This window comes from Miniopterus schreibersii (genome assembly GCF_964146895.1).
Source record: "Miniopterus schreibersii genome assembly, chromosome: 1".
NCBI lineage: Eukaryota > Metazoa > Chordata > Mammalia > Chiroptera > Miniopteridae > Miniopterus > Miniopterus schreibersii.
In genome coordinates, this window is record NC_138101.1 from 166,733,656 (window position 1) to 166,754,722 (window position 21,067).

At 35.3% G+C, this 21,067-nt stretch overlaps 1 protein-coding gene across 2 annotated transcripts in view; it reads left to right on the top strand.

Moving 5' to 3' along the window:
* STYX (serine/threonine/tyrosine interacting protein) overlaps nt 1-21,067 on the top strand; it is a 36,613-nt gene that overhangs the window by 11,843 nt on the left and 3,703 nt on the right. The window contains exons 3-10 of one of the 2 annotated variants that reach the window (XM_081155522.1): nt 681-734; nt 4,318-4,415; nt 7,624-7,684; nt 8,003-8,039; nt 8,936-8,975; nt 9,068-9,118; nt 10,982-11,054; nt 18,334-18,427. In XM_081155522.1, coding sequence (XP_081011648.1) covers nt 681-734; nt 4,318-4,415; nt 7,624-7,684; nt 8,003-8,039; nt 8,936-8,975; nt 9,068-9,118; nt 10,982-11,054; nt 18,334-18,427 — 508 coding nt within the window. The remainder of the gene's footprint in view (nt 1-680; nt 735-4,317; nt 4,416-7,623; nt 7,685-8,002; nt 8,040-8,935; nt 8,976-9,067; nt 9,119-10,981; nt 11,055-18,333; nt 18,428-21,067) is intronic. The other variant, XM_081155523.1, reaches the window with a different exon arrangement.

The window sequence follows — 21,067 nt, forward strand, 5'->3', positions numbered from 1 at the left end:
CCTATACACAAATATATCCTATTGAAATAAACTGTTATATTAGTATCTTGGGTATGATATAGCTGACTGAAAGCTTTCTATATTGAATTCACATAGAATAAATTTAATTCAAAATACAGAAGGAACTTATTTAAATTGTTGAAAGCAGACATTTGATAGTCTTTTTTTAACTGGCTATACTTTATTTCTATTAACTATAGATAACAGTTCTAATCTTACTGTATCTTGTGCTGCTTTTGACTTGGCTGAATACAGTTTGGTGTAATTCCAAAGGGAAGATTTTCTTTTTGCCTATTTCTAGATTATAGCAGAGAATAGAAGTAAAATTAGAGGTGTTTTATGAATGTAAAAGGTAACAATACTAATTTTACCCGAACTGCTTTAAAAGCAGTTAGTCAATACATGTGGGGGGAAAGCACTATGGAAGTTCAAATATCTGGAATATATTATTCAGAACCACATTTGAATTTGGAATATCTAATTTGGTATATAAAACACATCTGCATTTCTCTTCCCAATCATTTCCTCAGTGTAGCTAGAAATGATCCCTAAACAACATGCTTTTTAGCAAATTATTATAACAACTATGAAAACACCCCACAAATCCCCTTTTATGCTATATATTTTATATAGATTTAAATTGCTGATGGTAAATATCTCAATTTTTTTTCTTTTTCTAGGAAATTTTACCTGGATTGTTTTTAGGCCCATATTCTTCTGCTATGAAAAGCAAGGTATGAACTTTAGGTTAGGTTCATCAAGAGACTTTATTAACCAACTTTTTTGGAGTAATTTTTTTTTTTTTTTAATAGTAAGAGTTTTATTTGAGGGAGAGTTCACAAATAATTAATTGCATGTTAACAGTAATTGTTACTCTGGAGTGCCTACCTCTTTCCAAATTTTACTGGGCTAGTGATTCTTGAGTATTTCACCGCAAATCACAAATGAGTTTTTATATTTTATTTTTCTCAAAATCCATGTGTTTGAAAGATTTACCAAATAATGGATCTCTATTTAATGATTTATTTACCCTCTAAAATATAACGCCAAAGATAAGGATATTTTAGTTAACCTTTCCTTGTCAAAGGTGAGTGTGTGTGTGTTGTGTCTGTGTGTGCATGCACATACACACTAGCTTTGATTGAAGTGATTCAAATCTTAGTTTTGTTTTTCCAGACTTTAGAGGTCTGGATGCTCCAGGTTATAAAGTATTACACTGTATATAAATGTCCTATATAGTCAAACTGAAATCAGTTTCTTCAGTTACACAATTAAGAGCATAGATCTTCCCCTGGTGGGTGTCGCTCAGCGGTTAGAGCGTCAGCCCTAGCACTGAAGGGTCATGGGTTCGATTCCCAGTTAAGGGCATGTACCTAGGTTGCAGGTTCAATCCTCAGCCCCAGTCAGGGTATGTGCAGGAAGCAACCAATTGATGTGCCTCTCTCACATTGATGTTTCTCTACCTTCCTTCCCCCTTCCTGCCCCCCCTCCCTTCTACTCTGTCTAAAGTCAATGGAAAAATATCCTCAGGTAAGGATTAACAAAGCAAAAGTTAAAAAAAAAGAGTATTTCTACCTACAGTAGGCTTTGTAAAAACAGTAAAAATTCAAATTTTCATGATACAATTTGATATATTTGTGAATTTTAGGTGATTTGGAGTTTTCTAGTCATTCCTTTTGGGGTTTTTTTAAATACATCTTTATTGATTTCAGAGAGAGGAAAGGAGAAGGAGAGAGAGAGATAGAAACATCAGTGATGAGAGAGTCATTGATTGGCTGCCTCCTGCACACCCCTGACTGGGGACCAAGCCCGCACCTGGGCATGTGCCCTGACCGGGAATCGAACCCCAGTCGCCTGGATCCTAGGTTCGACACTCAACCGCTGAGCCACGCCCGGCTGGGCTAGTCATTCCTTTTGAAACTGGATGGCTCAACCGTTGAAGCATTGTAGTCATTTTGATGGTCTGCCACCATGTTGGAAAGGATAGGGCAGACAACTGTAGGCTTAAATGCGATGGACTTTGTAAAAGACAAACATAAAGTTATTGCCCAAATAATGTAGTATTCACAAAATACTGACCTTCAAGATGGTTTTAGATTATTTGCTTTTTGCATTCCCACTGTACCTATTATACTATCTGTCATATTAAATAATATGTATTTGTTTACAGTTCTCTTCAAAAGCTTGTATGGCAAATTTGATTATTTCCCACCCTGAGTCACCCATGTTTCTTTTCATACCATCATTCCAAAATATGTAAAAACAACAAAACAAAAAATTATAATGGAGATAGAAAAATGTTAGGGAATAAACTCTAAGATTCATTTTTTAAGTCTATCCTTTATTACATTCAATTACAGTTTTAATAAAAAGAACAAATTATGGCTCTTTGTAACTAGTAAACTATTTCTTTTGTAAAACTTTTCTATTGTTTGTAGGTATGATAAGGTCATAATTTGCTTTATATCTAATCTATTGAATAGTAAAAAAGTACTCTCTTTGCTATTGCATGTGGATTCTATTTTGATAAGGCTCGTTTTTACTTATTAATAATCCGATGTGCCTTCATATTGTTTTTGTCCACAATTATATATGTTATCTTGTAGTTGCTCACATTAATATATATTAAAATGTCTTCATATTATCATAGGTCAAGTGTAAACAAAGGAATGAATGTTGAATTCATTTTGGAGGTTGGGTAAATGTGAATATGGAACATTGGTTAATTATTAATCCTACCAAATGCTTACCTCCCTTCCCCTTAACTCAGAATATACTTAGGAAATACAAAAATAATTGAATTCTAATCTCTGGTAGACAGGAAAATTTGTTGCAAAAATTAATATTTAAAACTTTTGAAAATCATATTTTCTTAATCAGCTCAGGCTGCTGTAATAAAATACTGGATGCCTATAATAAAAGACTGGGTGGCTTCAACAACAGACATTGATTTCTCAAAGTTCTGGAGGCTGGGAAGTTTGAGATCATGGTGCCAACAAGGTTAGGTTTTTGTGAGGTCCCTCTTCCTGGCATGCCAAAGGCTGCCCTAAGAACACTTAATTCCATCATAAGGACTCCACCCTCAGGACCTCATCTAAGCCAATTACCTTGAGGTGTCTACTTTGCAAAGACCCATCTCCTAATACCATCACCTTGGAAGTTAGGGGAATTTGGGGAGAACACTAAGCATTCAGTCCATAGCAAATATAAATTATCCTTTGATTTCTCTTATGAATTATTAGTATTACTGTTCTGGACTATTTAATGTAGAAAGTGGGAATTAAATATATAGGATTATAAGATGAAAATATCATAGAAAACTCAAGATTATTAATTCTGAATCCTCATGCTGACAGGAATTCATTCATTTATTGAACACATAATTATTGAACAACTACTATGTTCCATCACTGTTACACATACTTAATATGAATCAGAGAACAAAGTCCTTGTTCTCATGGAATTTACATTTTAGCTATTAAAATAACGTGTCATCTAAAAATTCACTGAAACTTATAATGACTTGCAAATGAAATTTTGATATTTTCTAGAGTTGTGTTAAATTGCTCTATAATTCAAGCCAAAAAAGCACCACAGAATATAAGAAGATATCATTTGGAGTTGCCTTTTTTAACTTTAGTAGAATTTTAAAATCCTTAAAGGTTTAATTAGATTCTGTGAATTGTATAAATTAATTCTGTCTTATAGTACAAAAAGTATATTGGGAGAGGCCAGGAGTAACCCAGAGATCTGGGCTCTGGTACTGCTATTATTAACTAGGTCAGTGATGTTGAATAACTGTTTATGTCTTAGTCCCCTCTAGAAAAAAAAGATTATAGTCAGTATATGTACTATTTAATAAACACTTGACATGTGCTGAAGGCACTATATCAAACACCTTATATATATTATGTTATATAATTCTAACAACCATTCAGTGAATAGGTAATGTTTTTCCCATTTTCACATGAGAAAACTGAGCCACAGAGCTTAGGTCATTAGCAGAGCTGGGATATAAAGCTTGGACTCTCATGACTCCAAAGCCCATGCTTTTAGCCACTATATAGTATTGTTTTCCAGATAAATTATCTTTAAGCTTCCATCAAGCTCTAAAATTATAGATGTAAAATAATCCTATTAGCCTTTTGAAGATAATTTTATCTCATTGAAATCTCTTGCTGATCCTTTATTTAAAACTCAGATGTGGCTATATTAATTCTAATGTTGAGTTGTGTATTTTCAAACATCTGTGTCACAGCAAGATAATGTTTTGTATTTTAAACTGTTTCTCTCCCCTGCCTCTTCTTTTTTTTATAGCTACCTATACTACAAAAACATGGAATAACCCATATAATATGCATAAGACAAAATATTGAAGCAAACTTTATTAAACCAAACTTTCAACAATTATTTAGGTAAGAATTATTGTTATTATTTATTAAAATGTTATATGTAGCAAACATGTAATGTTTTTAATTCAAGTTGATTTTATTATATCAGGCTTTCTTCTGTACATATCCATTTTATAGAGATGGGTTGTACAGTGCATCATTTTAAAAATACGTTTCCTTTAATATATATATATTTTTAATTTTTAAAAAATTTTATTAAATTTATTGGCGCGACAGTGGTTAATATGAACATGTGGGTTTCTGTGTTACAAAATCTGTGTGTTGTTCTGTTTTAAAATATTTTAAATAAGTCATTTCCGCACATAATGCAGAATTCTAAAGGTTCAAAGAAATGTATATTGAAAAGTAGGTTTCCCTATTCCTATCCCCTAAAGACTCAGTTCACCTCCTAAAGGCATCCAGTTGTTATTTCTTTTTGAGTATCCTTTCAGGGTAATGTTACATATATAAGCGTATTTCTACAGATAAACTTTTGTTTTTTACACTGGCTTTTTATTGTAGTTGTATGTTTTTTAGAGGTTGCTTCATGTCATTACTTAGAGCTGCGTTATTCTGTTTAAGAGCACAGTAATCCATGGTATAACTACACTAACATTCATTCAACCTCTCTTCTATTGTTGGACATTTAGATTGTTTCTAGACTTGCTTATATAGCATATAGTGAGTATCCATGTACATGTCATTTAACTCATATGTGAATATATCAATAGGATAAATTTGTAGAGGTGGTATTGCTGGATATGAGCATTTAAAATTTTAGTAGATGTTGCAAATTGCCCTCCAGTGAGTTGGATCGGTCTACATTTCCGCTATGAAGTGTATGAATAGGACTCTTTCTTGGTATCTCTCCAAGACGAAATTACAAAACATTAAAATTTTTCCAAATCTCCTGGATTAAAAATCCTGTTTCATGTAATTTTAATTTGATTTTCTCATTTATTTTACAGTGAGTGCTGTTGAACATCTAATGGTTTTTAATGTTCTTTATTTTAACTTTATTTTTAAAACTAAGAGCATAGTACACATGGTACAAAAAGGTAGATAACGAAAGTCTCTTTCCCCCTCTAAACCCAGTTACCTACCTTCTCTCCTGGACGCAGCTACTGTTAAAACTCTTCCTTGAATATCATTCTAGAGCTATTCTGTGTCTATAAACGCATATATGTTAAAAAATATTTTAATGCTCTGCTTTATTTATTGTAAAATTGACTGTCCATCAGTACAAGACATTGTAAAATATATTGTGTGAACATACTAGTACACTTTAACCATGAAAAAGGGTGAAATATTTCTGTGTGTATTGATATGGAATAATCTCTAAGATTTATTAAAAGAAAAATTAAATTAATGTGCAGAACCACATATACTCTCAGTGTGTTTAAAAATATATACAAAACATTAGTCATATATATTCTTGTATCTATATAGAAGACTTCTGGATTAACAGACTAGAAACTTGACAGTGATTGCTTCTCAGAAGGGAAATTCAGGGTCTAAGATGGTAAAGGGACCTATTTTTCATTGCATATATTTTCTATACTGATAGAACTTTTGACTATGTGTCCACATTTCTGTTAATAAAAACTAGTTTTTAAAAATGAGTGTCTGTATTTTAAAACAAAATAGATTGAATTTTTTCTAATTGTAAAATGACTTTAAAAAGTCATTCATAATTCCACAACCCAGAAGATACACTTTAATTAACATCTTGGTATATTTTCTTCTAAATATTAAATATTTCTCGATTGTATATGTGTATTATGCATTTACACATATAGACTTACATATATTAAGAAAATGAAAGCATTATATTTTTAAGTGCCATACTATACATTTGTTTTTAATACCCAAAGCAGGTTCTTTTTCCTATGGAAAAACCCTTTCTCCTTAGAGTATTGGTTTATAGATTGATAGTTCTACTAGTAGTTTTTGACATTCAAAATGGCATGCAGTAAAATATTTTAATTTGACTCTGAATTAACTTTTTTCCCCCTGAAGCAATGTTTTATATAGCAGGTCTACTCAATCATTTTAAGACTCTGTCCTTGTCAGAATCCTTATGGCTTTTACATTGGATTATCCTTGGATCCTGAGTTTCAGCTTCTCTCTGAGAAGCCCTGAATTTACTGATGTTGTTATCACCTAAATGATCATTAAAGAACAGTAATTTTTAAAGCAATGTTAACTTTAAAAATTAATTTCATAACTTAATTATAATTGTGTTGGCAAACAGGTTATCTTGGATAAGTTAGAAATGGAATTTTTTCACAAAATAAATAAAAAGCCTACCATATTAATAATGTCTTATTTTAAATGTTTTCCAAAGTTTAAATTTCTTTCTTTTTTTTTTTTTTTAATATATCTTTATTGATTTCAGAGAGAGGAAAGGAGAGGGAGGGAGAGAGAGAGATAGAAACATCAATGATGAGAGTCATTGATCGGGAGAGAGATAAAAACATCAATGATGAGAGTCATTGATCGGGAGAGAGAGATAGAAACATCAATGATGAGAGAGAGTCATTGATCAGCTGCCTCCTGCACGCCCCCGACTGGGGATCGAGCCCGCAACCCAGGCATGTGCCCTGACCGGGAATTGAACACTGATCGCCTGGATCCTAGGTCAACACTCAACCGCTGAGCCACGCTCGGCCGGGCCCAAAGTGTAAATTTCCAGGACAGGTGGTCTCTTGACTTTTTTGTGCTGCTTTAAGGTTAGTTCAAACAGTAAATGTTTGACTAGTGGCTCCATCAGACTGCCGTCTGTTTTGATTAGCTCCTTCTCTTTCAGACTTTAGGCTTCTTACTTGCTCTCTGTAGGGTTGTGAGGAGGGATGGATTACAGGACCATTCAGAGAAGAATCATGTAGTCCTAGGAAGTGGTAGAAATAGAAGAATAACTATGAATACAGGCACTTTTTGTCTTTATTTTCTAGGTCTGCTCTGATCTGGAGGAAGGTGTCTTCTTGTGATTCTTCTATCTTAACTTTTTTTTATACTAACATATTAGAGAAGTGTTTACATATGTTATTTAAGGCTTTAAATGTTATAGATGCTTGAAGCAATATACAATCTATGGTCCCAAATCTTGGGAATTTGATACTTTGAAAGTTGTTTTGCATTCTTTTCATGATTGTCTAGAAATTTTCAAAGTTTTTTAATACATAAAGAGTTTTATCGAAAGTGTGCTTATCACAAAATATTCTATTTTCAGATATTTAGTCTTGGATATTGCAGATAATCCAGTTGAAAATATAATACGTTTTTTCCCCATGGTAGGTATCAATATTTTAATATTTAAAATAGATTCATAACTTGGCCTCTTAATTGTGGTTCTAAAACTTCAATTTCAGTTATGACTGAAATTTGTGGGATTATATTATTTTTTTTTAATTTTAGAAATCACACTTTGAATTTATTAAATTCAAATTAAATTTTATCTCCTATATAATATTATAAACTTGAAATAGTTATATTGAATTAATGTAATTTTTATTCATATAAATTAGGATATTTTCAATATATTGTTTCACTGTATTTTATGTTTATGTCAATCCACATGTTTTATTATAACACATTGTCTTTGCCTTCAGACTAAAGAATTTATTGATGGGAGCTTACAAACTGGAGGTAAATAACATTTACTTACCTAATGTTTATTTTTAGGAAATTATTTGTTTAGTTAACTTTTTTACTTAGTATTCATTTTAAATTCAGGATATAGAGGTTGTAATTATACATAATGAACTCTTCCCAAGTTTTTGTTTTCTTGACTTCTCGGTTTTTTTGGAGAGGCGCTTTTTTTTTTATATATATATATTTTTGTTGTTGTTGTTGTTGTTGACTTTTAGAGAGAGAGGAAGAGAGAGGGATAGAGAGAAACATCATCAATCAGCTGCCTCCTGCAGTCCCTTTCCTGGGGATTGTGCCTGCAACTGGCATGTGCCTTGACTGGGAATCGAACCAGTGACCTCTTGGTTCATGGGTTGACGCTCAATCACTGAGCCACACCAGCCCAGCAAGGATAAGCTTTCTTAAATATCAATATAGAACTATTTTATTTTATTTATTTTTTAAAATATCTTTATTGATTTCAGAAAGAGGAAGGGAGAAGGGGAGAGAGAAATAGAAATATCAATGATGAGAGAGTCATCATTGATTGAGTGCCTCCTGCACGCCCCTGACTGGGGGGTCGAGCCCGCAACCCGAGCATGTGCCCTTGTCGGGAATTGGACCTCAATCTTCTGGATCCTAGGTCAATGCTCAATCGCTGAGCCATGCCCAACCAGGACCTATAGAACTATTTTAAAATTCTAGGTCAGCTTTAAATCTCTTTAACCTAAAAGTGTTGTAGTCTCTACACAATGTAAATAAATTGTGAAGATTTGAATATTAATAAATATCCAAGTGGTTTATATAAAATATTTAAGAAAGGATTTATTTTAATATGGTGTGATACATGGTTTCAGTGTATTTTAGCTGTCAAAGCAGTTTTTCTATCAGTATAACTATTTCTTGTTTTTCAGGAAAAGTTCTTGTCCACGGAAATGCAGGGATCTCCAGGAGGTATGAAGTTAGAGATAATCATTTCTTCTCTAGCATTTAATTAATGAGTTGTGTTTTCTACTTTTTCCTAATTTTTTTTCCCCTCTCTTCAGTGCTGCCTTTGTTATTGCATACATTATGGAAACATTTGGAATGAAGTACAGGTAAGAAAGTACTCAGAAACCTAGCCACAATCTAAATTCTTATTAAGATGGAGCTTAATGGAGATGTTGGGAATTCTTTTGATTTTGTTATCAAGTCATGTTTGATTAGGCAAGCCCTTATAACCCATTCTTTGTTTGTTAATCTTTGTAGCTTGTCTACCTTATCTACTTAGGCTAAATTTTTTTTTTGTTTTCTGGAGCTAGTGTAGTTGTTAGTTTAAGAAGCCAAGGTAATTATTGTTAGAATAACCCATAGAAAACTACTTACTGCTAGGGAATTGGTTAGTCTGAGTTTTAAAACTCCTGGACATAGCCCGGCCCGTGTTGCTCAGTGGTTGAGCGTTGACCCGAGCACCAGGAAGTCGAGGTTCAATTCCCTGTCAGAGTGCATGCCTGGGTTGTGGATTCGATCCCCAGTAGGGGTCGTGCAGGAGGCAGCCGACCAGTGACTCTCTCATCATTCATGTTTCTATCTCTCCCTCTCCCATCCTCTGTCTGAAATCAATAAAAACATATTTTTTAAAAACTAAAAAACTAGACACAGAAATTATTGCTTTCTTTGTTTATAAGGCTAGTTTATTATTTTTACCTTTAACAGTAGTTGAATGAAAATTACCTAGGAATTGTTTTAGCTTCTATTCATAATTCAGTATAGTCTTTCTTATCCAAAATCATCTTTTCCAAGCATATGCAAAGATAAAAAAGAGAGGGGGGGGTTCATGAACTTGCCCCAAAACAAAACAAAACCTGGCCAGTGTACACTGTTTTCTTTCTTAGTGTGTCTTATTGTACAAGGTCGAAATCTTTTAGTCGTTGATAGCTCCTTCCCTTTCCTCCCCAACTCCCAAACTAATCCATTGCCCAATCCTGTCTGTTTTATGTCCTAAAATACATGTTGAATATCATGTATATTTATCACTTAATCCCCCTAATCCAAGCTCCAGTTGTGTCTTCCCAATAGGAGCCTTCTTAGTGGTCTCCTATATTCTTTTCTCCAGTCTGTTTTGCTCTCCACACTACTGTCTGGATGATCTTTTCAAAAGATAAGTCTGCTATGATCATATAATCAATCACCTTACCCCACAAAGCTCTCAAAGGTTTTTGATACTTAATAACTTAATAGAGCAAATGAAACTTGCATGACATGCACCCATCAGTCTCTCCATCCTTATACCATGTTCACCATTACTTTCTCCATTTGAGCTGTGTTCAGCATTGGATCCACATGCCTGACACATAGTAAACATTCAGATGCTTGTTTAGTTTTTTCCATATCTTTTGTGTTTAAATTATAATGAAAAAGTTTGCTTAGAAGTATCAGTTCTTAAAGGAATGTTATTTGAATACAAATAACTTGTAAATTGAAAATGATGAACAACCATTGGGAGACTTCGTTTTATATATTCTCTTATTATTTGGTGTCTTATCAGTAATAATATTAATAGTGAAAGTAACTTCCTTTTTTGGGGTCTCTGTTGTGTTCCAGGTATTATTCTAGGCATTTTTAATCTCATTTAAGACGCACAACAGCACAAGGAAGTAGATATAATTCTCATTTGAATATTGATAATATTTTGAGCATGTACTATGTGACACATGATTTACAAGGTCCTTTACACTTATTAGCTCCCATGTGCACAATAGCCCTCCAAGATAGGTATTATAATCTCATTTTATTGTGATTAGTCTGACCATGCTGTTGGTATTTCCACTACAACTCACTACCACTTTGGAGTACAAGCTGTATCATTATGATTTCCTATTTTGGGTAAATATTTAGATAGTTTCTATTTTAGAAGAATTCTGGAAAAATTAATTCACGAACTAATAACATCACTTTAATTTTTTTTCTCCTGTTTTCAGAGATGCATTTGCTTATGTTCAAGAAAGAAGATTTTGTATTAATCCTAATGCTGGATTTGTCCATCAACTTCAGGTAACTTCTTTTCTTCCACTTTAAGGCAGTCAGAAAGTAGAATAATTAAAATCTTATGTCAATATAATTTAGGTGTAGAATTTACTTTGTAAATACTTAAAAATTGCCATAATCCAATTTCTTTTTTTAATCCTCACCCGAGGATACTTTTTCCATTGCTTTTCAGAGAGAGTGGAAGGGAGAGAGAGAAACATTGATGTGACAAAGGCACATCAATTGGTTACCTCCCATATGCGCCCCAGCTAGGGCCAGGGATTGAACCTGCAACCAAGGTATGTGCCCTTGGCCAGAATCGAACCCGAGACCCTTCAGTCCACAGTCCGATGCTCTAACCACTGAGCAAAACTGGCTAGGGCCTGATTTGATTATTCAGGTTTGCATTTCTATTTAAAAGAATTTTCCTTTTTTTAAGTTAAATTTATTGGGGTGATATTGGTTAATAGGATCATATAGGTTTCAAGTGTACATTTCTGTGACACACGATCTGTATATTGTACTGTGTGCCCACCACTGAAAGTTAAACTATCTTCAGTCACCATATATTTGGCCCCATTTATCCCACCCCCATTCCTTCATCCCCTTCCCTCTGATAACCACCATAGTGTTGTCTGTGTGTATGAGTTTCAGTTTTATATCCCACATATGAGTGAAATCATATGGTTCTTTGCTTTTTCTGACATATTTTGCTTATAATATTCTCAAGGTCCATCCATGTTGTTGCAAATGGCACTATTTCATCTTCTTATGGCTAAGCAGTATTCTGTTGTATATATGTACCACATCTTCTTAATCCAATCCTCTATTGAAGAACATTGTGGTTGTCTCCATGTCTTGGCCATCGTGAATAATACTGCAATAAACATAGGAGTGCATATATCTTTGCAAATAAATGTTTTTAACTTTTTCGGATAGATACCCAGGAGAGGGATTACTGGGCTATATGGTAACTCTGTTCTTAATTTTTTGAGAAACCTCCAGACTGTTTTCCATAGTGTGGCTGCACCAGTCTGCATTCCCACCAGCAGTGAATGAGGGTTCCCCACATGAGGGTTCTCCACAACCTCTCCAACACTTGTCATTACTTGTCTTGTTGACAATAGCCATTCTAACAGGTGTGAGGTGGTATGGTATCTCATTGTAGTTTTGATTTGCATTTCCCTAATAGCTAATAAAATTTAACATCTTTTCATGTATCTGTTGGCTGTTTGTATGTCTTCTTGAGAAAAGTGTTTAGGTCCTCTGCTCATTTTTTTTTTTTTTTTTAACATATCTTTATTAATTTCAGAGAGGAAAGGAGAGGGAGAGAGAGAGAGAAATATCAATGATGAGAGAGTCATTGATCGAGCCCGCAACCCGGGCATGTGCCCTGACCGGGAATTGAACCCCGATCGCCTGGATCCTAGGTCGATGCTCAACCGCTGAGCCACGCCCAGCCGGGCCCTCTGCTCATTTTTAATTGGATTGTTTGTTTGATGTTGAGTTGTATTAGTTCTTCATATATTTTGGATATTAATCCCTTGTTGGTACTGTTGATTGCAAATATCTTCTTCCATTTGGTTGGTTGCCTTTTTGTTTTTAGAATATTATTGACTATAGTCCTTATGTTGTACTTTACATCCCCATGACCATTCTGTAACAACCGATTTGTACTTCTTAATCCCTTAACCTTTTTCACCCATTCCCCAACACCACCCCCCCATCTGAACTGTCATCATGTTCTCTGTATATGAGTCTGTTTCTGTTTTGCTTGTTTGTTTCTTTTGATTTTTAGATTCAATTGTTGATAGATACGTATTTAGCGCCATTTTATTGTTCATATTTCTTATCTTCTTCTTCTTAAAGAAGACCCTTTGACATTTCATGTAATATTGGTTTGGTGGTAATGAATTCCTTTAGCTTTTTCTTGTTTGGGAAGCTCTTTATATGTCCTTCAATTCTAAATCATAGGTTTGCTAGGTAGAGTAATCTTGGTTGTAGTTCCTTGCTTTTCATAACTTTGAATATTTCTTGCCAATCCCTTGTTGCCTGCAAAGTTTCTGTTGAGAAATCAGCTGTCAGTCTTATGGGAGTTCTCTTGTGGGTAACTAACTGCTTTTCACTTGCTGCTTTTAAGGTTCTGTTTGTTTTTGACAACTTTTGCATTTTAATTATGATGTGTCTTGGTGTGGGCCTCTTTGGGTTCATCTTGTTTGGTACTCTTTGTGCTTCCTGAACTTGTATGTCTGTTTCCTTCACCAGGTTAGGGATGTTTTCTATCATTTTTTCAAATAAGTTTTCAATTTCTTGCTCTCTCTCTTCTAGCACCCCCATGATGTGAATGTTGGTACCCTTGAAGTTGTCACAGAGACTCCTTTCATTATCTTCCCTTTTTTGGATTTTTTTTCTTTTTACTGTTCTGATTGGGTGATTTTTGCTTCCTTATATTTCAAATCGCTGATTTGATTCTCAGCTTCATCTGCTCTACTGCTGAGTCCTTGTAAATTTTTCTTCATTTCAGTTAATGTATCCTTCATTTCTTACTGGTTCTTTTTTATCATTTCTTTGTTCTTTTTCATGGTTTTGAAGTTTTGACTAAGTTCCTTGAGCATCCTTATAACCAATGTTTTGAACTCTGTATCTGGTAGTTTGTTTCATTTAATTCTTTTTCTGGCGATTTTTTTCCGGTGTCATTTGGGACCAGTTTCTTTGTCTCTGCATTTTGGCAGCTTCGCTGTTTTTTTCTTTGTATTAGGTAGAGCTGCTAAATCTCCAGGGCCCAGTGGCACAGCCTCCCTAGTGTGATCGTGTGTGGGCTGTGTGCAGTCCTGTTACAGTTAACCTTGATTGCTTTTTAGCATCAGTGGGAGGGATTGACCCCCAGGCCGATCAGCTGCAAGAACTGGCTGTGACTGCAGCAGAGGAGCTGCTGTGCAGGAGATGACCCTGTGGAGCAGGATTTGCCCCTTGAGTCCACCCCTAGAGTGTATTGCTTGTGTAGGTGTTAGGGTTATAATCTTGCGTGGTCTGAACCTTTTCTGGCTTTGGGGCCTCCTGGGAGGTGCAAGGTCAGCCACTGCCCATGACCTGCCTGGAGCCACTCAGCATGAGCTACAGAGCGATCTGCAGATGGCTACTACTTGTGCTGGACTTGGAGGTGCCCTGGAGAAGCCAAGCTGCAAACCAGGACAGGCTGCCACCAGTGCTGAGCGTAGGGCCACTTAGCAAGAGTTAGTGGGTACACAGAAGCCAGATGCTGCTTGTTTGAGAGATTTTAGGAAAGTCTGAAGTATGAGGCAAGAGAGTCCAGTTCATGGGAAAGCCACAGGAAACAGCTTGGGTAGAGTGGAAGCCCCAGTTAATCAATCACCAGGGCTGGGTAAACTGTGAGCTGGGTTGATGGAGACTCAGACATGGTGCTTGCCTGTCACTTCTGAGGGGGTGGGGGTCTCAGAAAGGGAAAAGTGACCTCTGCTAGCACTTGTGTGGCAGAAAGCTGCCCCTAGAGCCCTCACCCAGATGCCAGACAATTCAGTTCCTATGCATATGTACCTAGTTCTTTTCACACTGCTGCCCCAGTGCTGGAGCTCACAGGGAGTGAGTCTAAGTAAGTCCTTCCTGTGAGCCCTTTAAGAGGAACTACATGAGACTACAGCTACCCTCTGTCTTACTTAGCCACAATCCTGGCTGGGGGGGGGGGTGGTGGTGGGGTGTGTGTGTGTGTGTGTGTGTGTGTGTGTGTGTGTGTGTGAATATATATTTATTGATTTCAGAGAGAGGAAGGGAGAGGGAGAGACAGACAGAAACATCAATGATGAGTCATTGATCGGCTGCCTCCTGCATGCCTCCGACTGGGAATCAAACCTCAGTCTCCTGGATCCTAGGTCAATGCTTAACTGCTGAGCCACACCCAGCTGGGCAATCCTGGCTGGTTTTTACAGCCAGAAGTTATGGGGACTTCTCTTCCTGGCACTGGAACCCTGGGCTGGAGGGCCTAGTGTGGGACTGGGACCCTTTGCTTCTCACGGGGAACTTCTTCAGCAGAGATATTCCTCCCAATTTTAAAACACTACACATGAGTGTGGAATCAGCCCATTCTGCATCTCCACCCCTCCAGCTAGTCTCGATGTAGTGGCTTCTTTAAATCCCTAGTTGTAGGACTTCCATTCAGCTAGATTTCAGGAAGTTCTGAATGATGGTTTACTGTAGTTTAGTTGTAATTTTGATGTGGTTGTGGGAGGACTTGAGTACCACCCCATTCATTTTTGCCTATACTTCTCTTGCCTTTGAGATCAAGTTCATAAAATGTTCTCTACAACCAGGGTCCATAAGTTTAGTACCTATGTTTTCTTCTATATAATTTATTGTTTCAGATCTTATATTCAAGTCTTTGATCCATTTTGAATTTATGTACAAGGGGACAAACAGTTATCTAGTTTCATTCGTTTGCATGTGGCTCTTCCCAGCACCATTTATTTACAAGGCTCTCTTTTCTCCATTGTATGATTTTGGCTTCTTTGTCAAAAATTATTTGCCCATATACATGTCGTTTTATTTCTGGGCTCTCAATTCTGGTCTGTGTGTCTGTTTTTCTGCCAGTACCATGCTGTTTTGATAAATGTAGCTCTGTACTATAATTTGAAGTCAGGTAATGTGATACCTCTGGCTTCATTCTTTTTTGTCAGGATTGCTTTGGCAAATCTTTTGTGGTTCCATACAAATCTGATGATTTTTTGTTTTTTCTTTAAAAGATGACATTGGGATTTTGATAGGGGTTGCATTAAATCTGTAGATTGCTTCAGGCAATATGGCAAAATGAATTTTCTTAAAAGCTGCCATTACCAGAAAAAAAAAGGATTAAAGATATATTGTTAAATATAAGGTAAAATAATTCATATTAGAAATTTCTTCAATTTTTTCCTTCACTTTGGTCATACATACTGAGTTTTTAACTATACTACACATAACAACTTTGTAAATTTTATATGCTTTATCATTTCCAGTTTTTCCCCAGATTTTGTTAGTGGCTGGAAGATGCACTAAAAAAGACAATAAGATAATTATCTGATTAGACTAGTTTAATTTTTTCCGAGAATGAAAATCATACATTGAAAAATGTGCTCTGGTTGATTCCATCCAGTTATGCAGGAATAAATCTCAAATTTAGGCATCAAGCGCATTACAATAAAGGTTGTCTCAGTTACCATACTTTAAATTTTACCTCATTTTTATATTTTACTTCATTTTTTAAACAAATGATTTTGTTAGTTTTTATTTTTTTGTTTTTTAATTGAATTTATTGGGGTGACATTGTTTAATAAAATTTTACATTTCAGGTATACAGTTCTACAATAGATCATCTATATATTGTATGTTTGTTTACCACTTCTAATCAAGTGTCCTTCCAACACCATGTATCTCCTCCTTTACCCTATTCTACCTCCTCCCACCCACCTCCCCTTTCCCTCTGGCAGTCACCGTACTGTTGTCTGTGTCAGTGAGTCTTTTTCCCCCCTTTTATTTCATTTAAAAAAGAAACAGTATCTATCTTCACTTTGTTTGTGTAAAATGTTTTTTATTCCTTCTTTATAATTATAGGACACAAAGCTAACTGTAATTTACAAGTTTCTTTGCCTTTAAACACTGTTCTGTAAAAACATCTCCTTTTAAACTGATTTCTGTGTTTGAAAAAGTAGTATACACTCATGGTTACAAAATTTAAAATTCAACAGTACCTAAGGAGAACACAGTGAAAGTCTCCTTAGTAGTATATCTTAAAGATCATTCTAAGACAGCATCTATAGCTCTACCTGCAAAATATATATTAGTTCCATATACATGGGCCTTTAGATTGTTTCTAGCCTACCATGATTATAAACAATATTGGAAAGAATAGGTGCGTCTTTGTTTACACATGTGAATATACTTGTAAGATAATTGATCAAAGTGGAATTGCTGGGTTAGAGGGCATTTGAAATGTGATATCAATTTTACTCTAAAAAGGCTGAAATAATATAAATTTAACACCACCAAGAAGCAAGGAGTACCCTAATCAATACCAATAGTCAAAAGTATTTTAACAGATTTTTTGTTATTGTTATAATGGTGCTAAAAGTGGCCAACTCTTTATGGTTTGCCCTTTTCCATATATGTAGTACTTTTTCTCATTGGTTTGTAAGAGCTCTTTACATATTAAGGAAATCTCTCTTTAGCCAACTGATCTGAAATGCCATTTTAATTATATAGCAAATTCTGATCTGTACTTGGGTCTATTTCTGGACTTTGTATTCTGCTCCATTGATCTGCTTATTGCTTCACCTGTAATAAACAATTTTAAATACTATAATATTACATAAACAATCTATGGTATGGTTTAAGATTTCCCTCACTGTTCTTTCTGGAATTTTTCTGGCAGGTTCTTACATTTAGTCTTCCACTCTAAGAATATGTTCCAATTATTCAAATCAACTTTTTTTTTTTTTTTTTTTTTTAGTATATCTTTATTGATTTCAGAGAGAGGAAGGGAGAGGGAGAAAGAGAAACATCAACGATGAGAGATTAATCAGTCGGCTGCTTCCTGCATGCCCCCTACTGGGGATCGAGCTCGCAACCCGGGCATGTGCCCTGACTGGGAATCGAACCTTGGTGTCCTAGATCATAGGTCAATGCTCAACCACTGAGCCATGCCGGCCAGGCTCAAATCAACTTCTCTATCCTTTAGTATTTTAAAGTTTTCTCTGCACAGAATATATGCATTTCTTATGAAACTTACTCCTACTTTTATTCCCATTATAAGTGAAATTGTTTCTTCAAGTACATTTTCTAATTGGTCATTTGCATATGGGGAAGCTGCTTGTTTTTTGTTAAGTTCTCAGTTTGCATCTTATTAAACTTACTGAGTCTAAATAAATTTTCTAGTTGTCTTAGCTTTTCATCTCATCTTCAAATTATGATAATTTTGCCACTTTTCTAATTGTTTTCTTATTCTCATTGAATTTTCATTCTGTTAGATAGTGGTGAAAGTATTGAACTTATTTTCCTAATGCCCCAACACATACTGACTAGTAGTTCAGTTTGTGATACCCAAAGCTGTTGGCCTGCCTTGATTTATAGTTTCATCAGTAAATGTGAAATTATGAGATAAGTTTTAAGTCTGCGTTTCTTTTACAACAATAAGGTAACAGACAGATTTTTTTGGCATAAACTTAAGAATACCAATAATGTACACAATCAACCACTGCTTTGGGTATCCAAGAATTAAAATGTATATTGAAGTTAATTAAATTTTTTTTTTTTTTTTTAGGAATATGAAGCCATCTACCTAGCAAAATTAACAATACAGATGATGTCACCACTCCAGATAGAAAGGTCATTATCTGTTCATTCTGGTACCACAGGTAAGAATTTTTCCATTTTTGAGAGTTATGGGGAGAAAGATGGTAGTATATGAAAGGTACAAAAGCAGCATATTTTGCTTGTTATAAGTTCCACTGAACAATTTAAATTGTTTAGGAAAAATAATTTTGAATTTTAATTTTATAATGAATAAATGTGTATTATCATACCACTACCTTGTTAATCAGTATATGTTGGTTGGAAGATCAAATTTCTGCTTGGCTTAGTTTTAAGTCTCTAAGTATAACTGTGTTGCTACTTAGATTAGAATAGTAAGAGGAGTCTGGAGAAGAGATGATCTTATTAAGAATAAATGATAGTTGCCCTGGCCAGTTTTGCTCAGTGGTTAGAGTGTCGGCCGGAGGACCAAAGGGTTGTGGAGTCAAGAGCACATGCCTCGGTTGCAGGTTTGATTCCCTGGCCCCATTCTGGGCGAGTACGGGAGGCAGTCAATCAATGTGTCTGTCTCTATCCATATCTCTCTCTTCCTCCTCCCCCCCTTCCACTATCCTTTGGTGAGGATTTAAAAAGAAAAGAAATGATAGTTAATAAATGAAAGTGTATTTCAAGTTAGTGATTAATGTCGACTACCACAGTTTTTCTCTTGCCATGGATATTCAAACCTTTCTCCCTTCCCTGTTTCTGAGCCCCTTTCTCCATTTTCAGAGTTAATGATTCACACACACTCTCAAAAAATTTTAACTTTTACCTTCCTTCTCCAAAATCTTATCTGTGTTTGCTTTGTTCTTTTTGCTCTAGTGGAGCACTCATAGAATTTTATTCATTCATTCATTCATTCATTCATGGTTTTTCTCTCCCAAAGTCCATTTCATTCTCATTGGAACCAGCAGCCTTATGTGATAGGAAAAACAGGTTACATTCCTACTGCGTGTTGGGCGGGAAATTGAGCACTGGTGATCGGAACCACAAGTCCAGCACTCTCTTCACCATTTTGCAGCCTGTTGTCATAGTGTTATATATTCCTCCTTCAGGCGCAGCTCCTAGTTGTCATTAACTTTTTAATTATTTTTAGAGAGAGAGAGAAACATCAGTTTATTGTTCCACTAATTTATGCATTTATTGGTTGATTCTTATATGTGCCCTGACCAGAGATTGGACTCGCAAGCTTGGAGTATCGGGACAACCCTCTAACCCACTGAGCTACTTGGCCATGGCCATTAACTGTTTGCTTTCTTTTGCCACCTCCATCTAGTTGTTTCCAAATCCACTGTGGTCTCTTTCCTCAGTACCTTTAAAGTTCTTCCCTCTTATAGTATTCCTAATCTCCATCTAGTTTAGGCCTATATTGGCCTCCTATACAAAGTCTTTTATTTGGTGTGTTTGAACATTGTGACCAGACTTATTTTCACTATAGTTCTAATTGTGATATTTTTCCTGTCCAAAAACCTTCATTGAATTAATTCCTACAGAAGAAAAAACAATAGGTAGTATCATAGGTAGTCTTCTGATCTTTTTTTGCATCCCTCACTGTTCCTTTTTTTTTTTTTTTTAATCTTCACATGAAGATATGTTTTTATTGATTTTTAGAGAGAGTGGAGGGAGAGGGAGTGAGGGAGGAAGAGAGAGAGATAGACATCGCTTTTTCCCACTTATTTATGCATTCACTGGTTGTTTCTTGTATGTGCCCCGACCAGGGATCGAACCCTCACCCTTGGTGTATGTGGACACACTCTAACCAACTGAACTATCCAACCCAGGCCTCACTGTTTCTCATTATACGTGCACTCCACGATGGTTTCCTTTGTGTCTTTTTCCACCTAGAAAGCATCACATTCAGCCTTTCTATTCCTAAACACTTAGTTCATGTGTCATCTCCTCAAGAAAACATGATGATTAACTTACTCTGCCTCTAATCCCATCTGTGAAACTCCTTCTGTCATACTCCTTTCTGCCTTGCATTAGTTATTTGTACCTTACCCCCTTAGTAGAAGGTAAGTGCAGTACCTAATCTGAAACTGTTGCTGCAGCAGTATTTAGCCTTATGTCTAGCATATTTTCTTTTTTGTCCCATCTTGATTTATATTTCTATCCTTATTTGATTAATCTTATAGTGACACATTAGTTTCATGTTGGAATCTGTCGTCTGAATTAACATTATTATTCTTATTTAGCACAACCGTTAGAGCATAAGTTTAAGACCATGCCATTGTTAGGCATATAATACGGCACCTGCTTTACCAGTTACTGTTCCCTGAAGTTTTCCTCCATTGAGATTCACATTTTTTTATTATACCTATTGGGCATATAGGAACAACTCTGATTCTATGTGGAAAATTTCTGTACTAGCAGACTGAAGAGTAGATAAAAGAAAATCTCTTTATCTGCTGCATGCCATCCTTTCTCCCAACTCTACTGTTGGTAATAAAAACCACAGAGTCAGTGGAAAAGTATTTTCAGCAGCATCTATGAAAGCAAAGATAATTATATCTGCAAAATAAAGTTATACAAATATAGAATTTCTTAAATGTTATGTCCTACGTCACATGATTATGGTGCCTAAAAACAAACAAACTTGATAACCAATTATTTATCATTTACCTAAGACATACTTAATTCTCAAGAGGGAAAATGTATCCTATTATGAAGATACAAAGTTATTATTTGCATAATTCATAACAGAA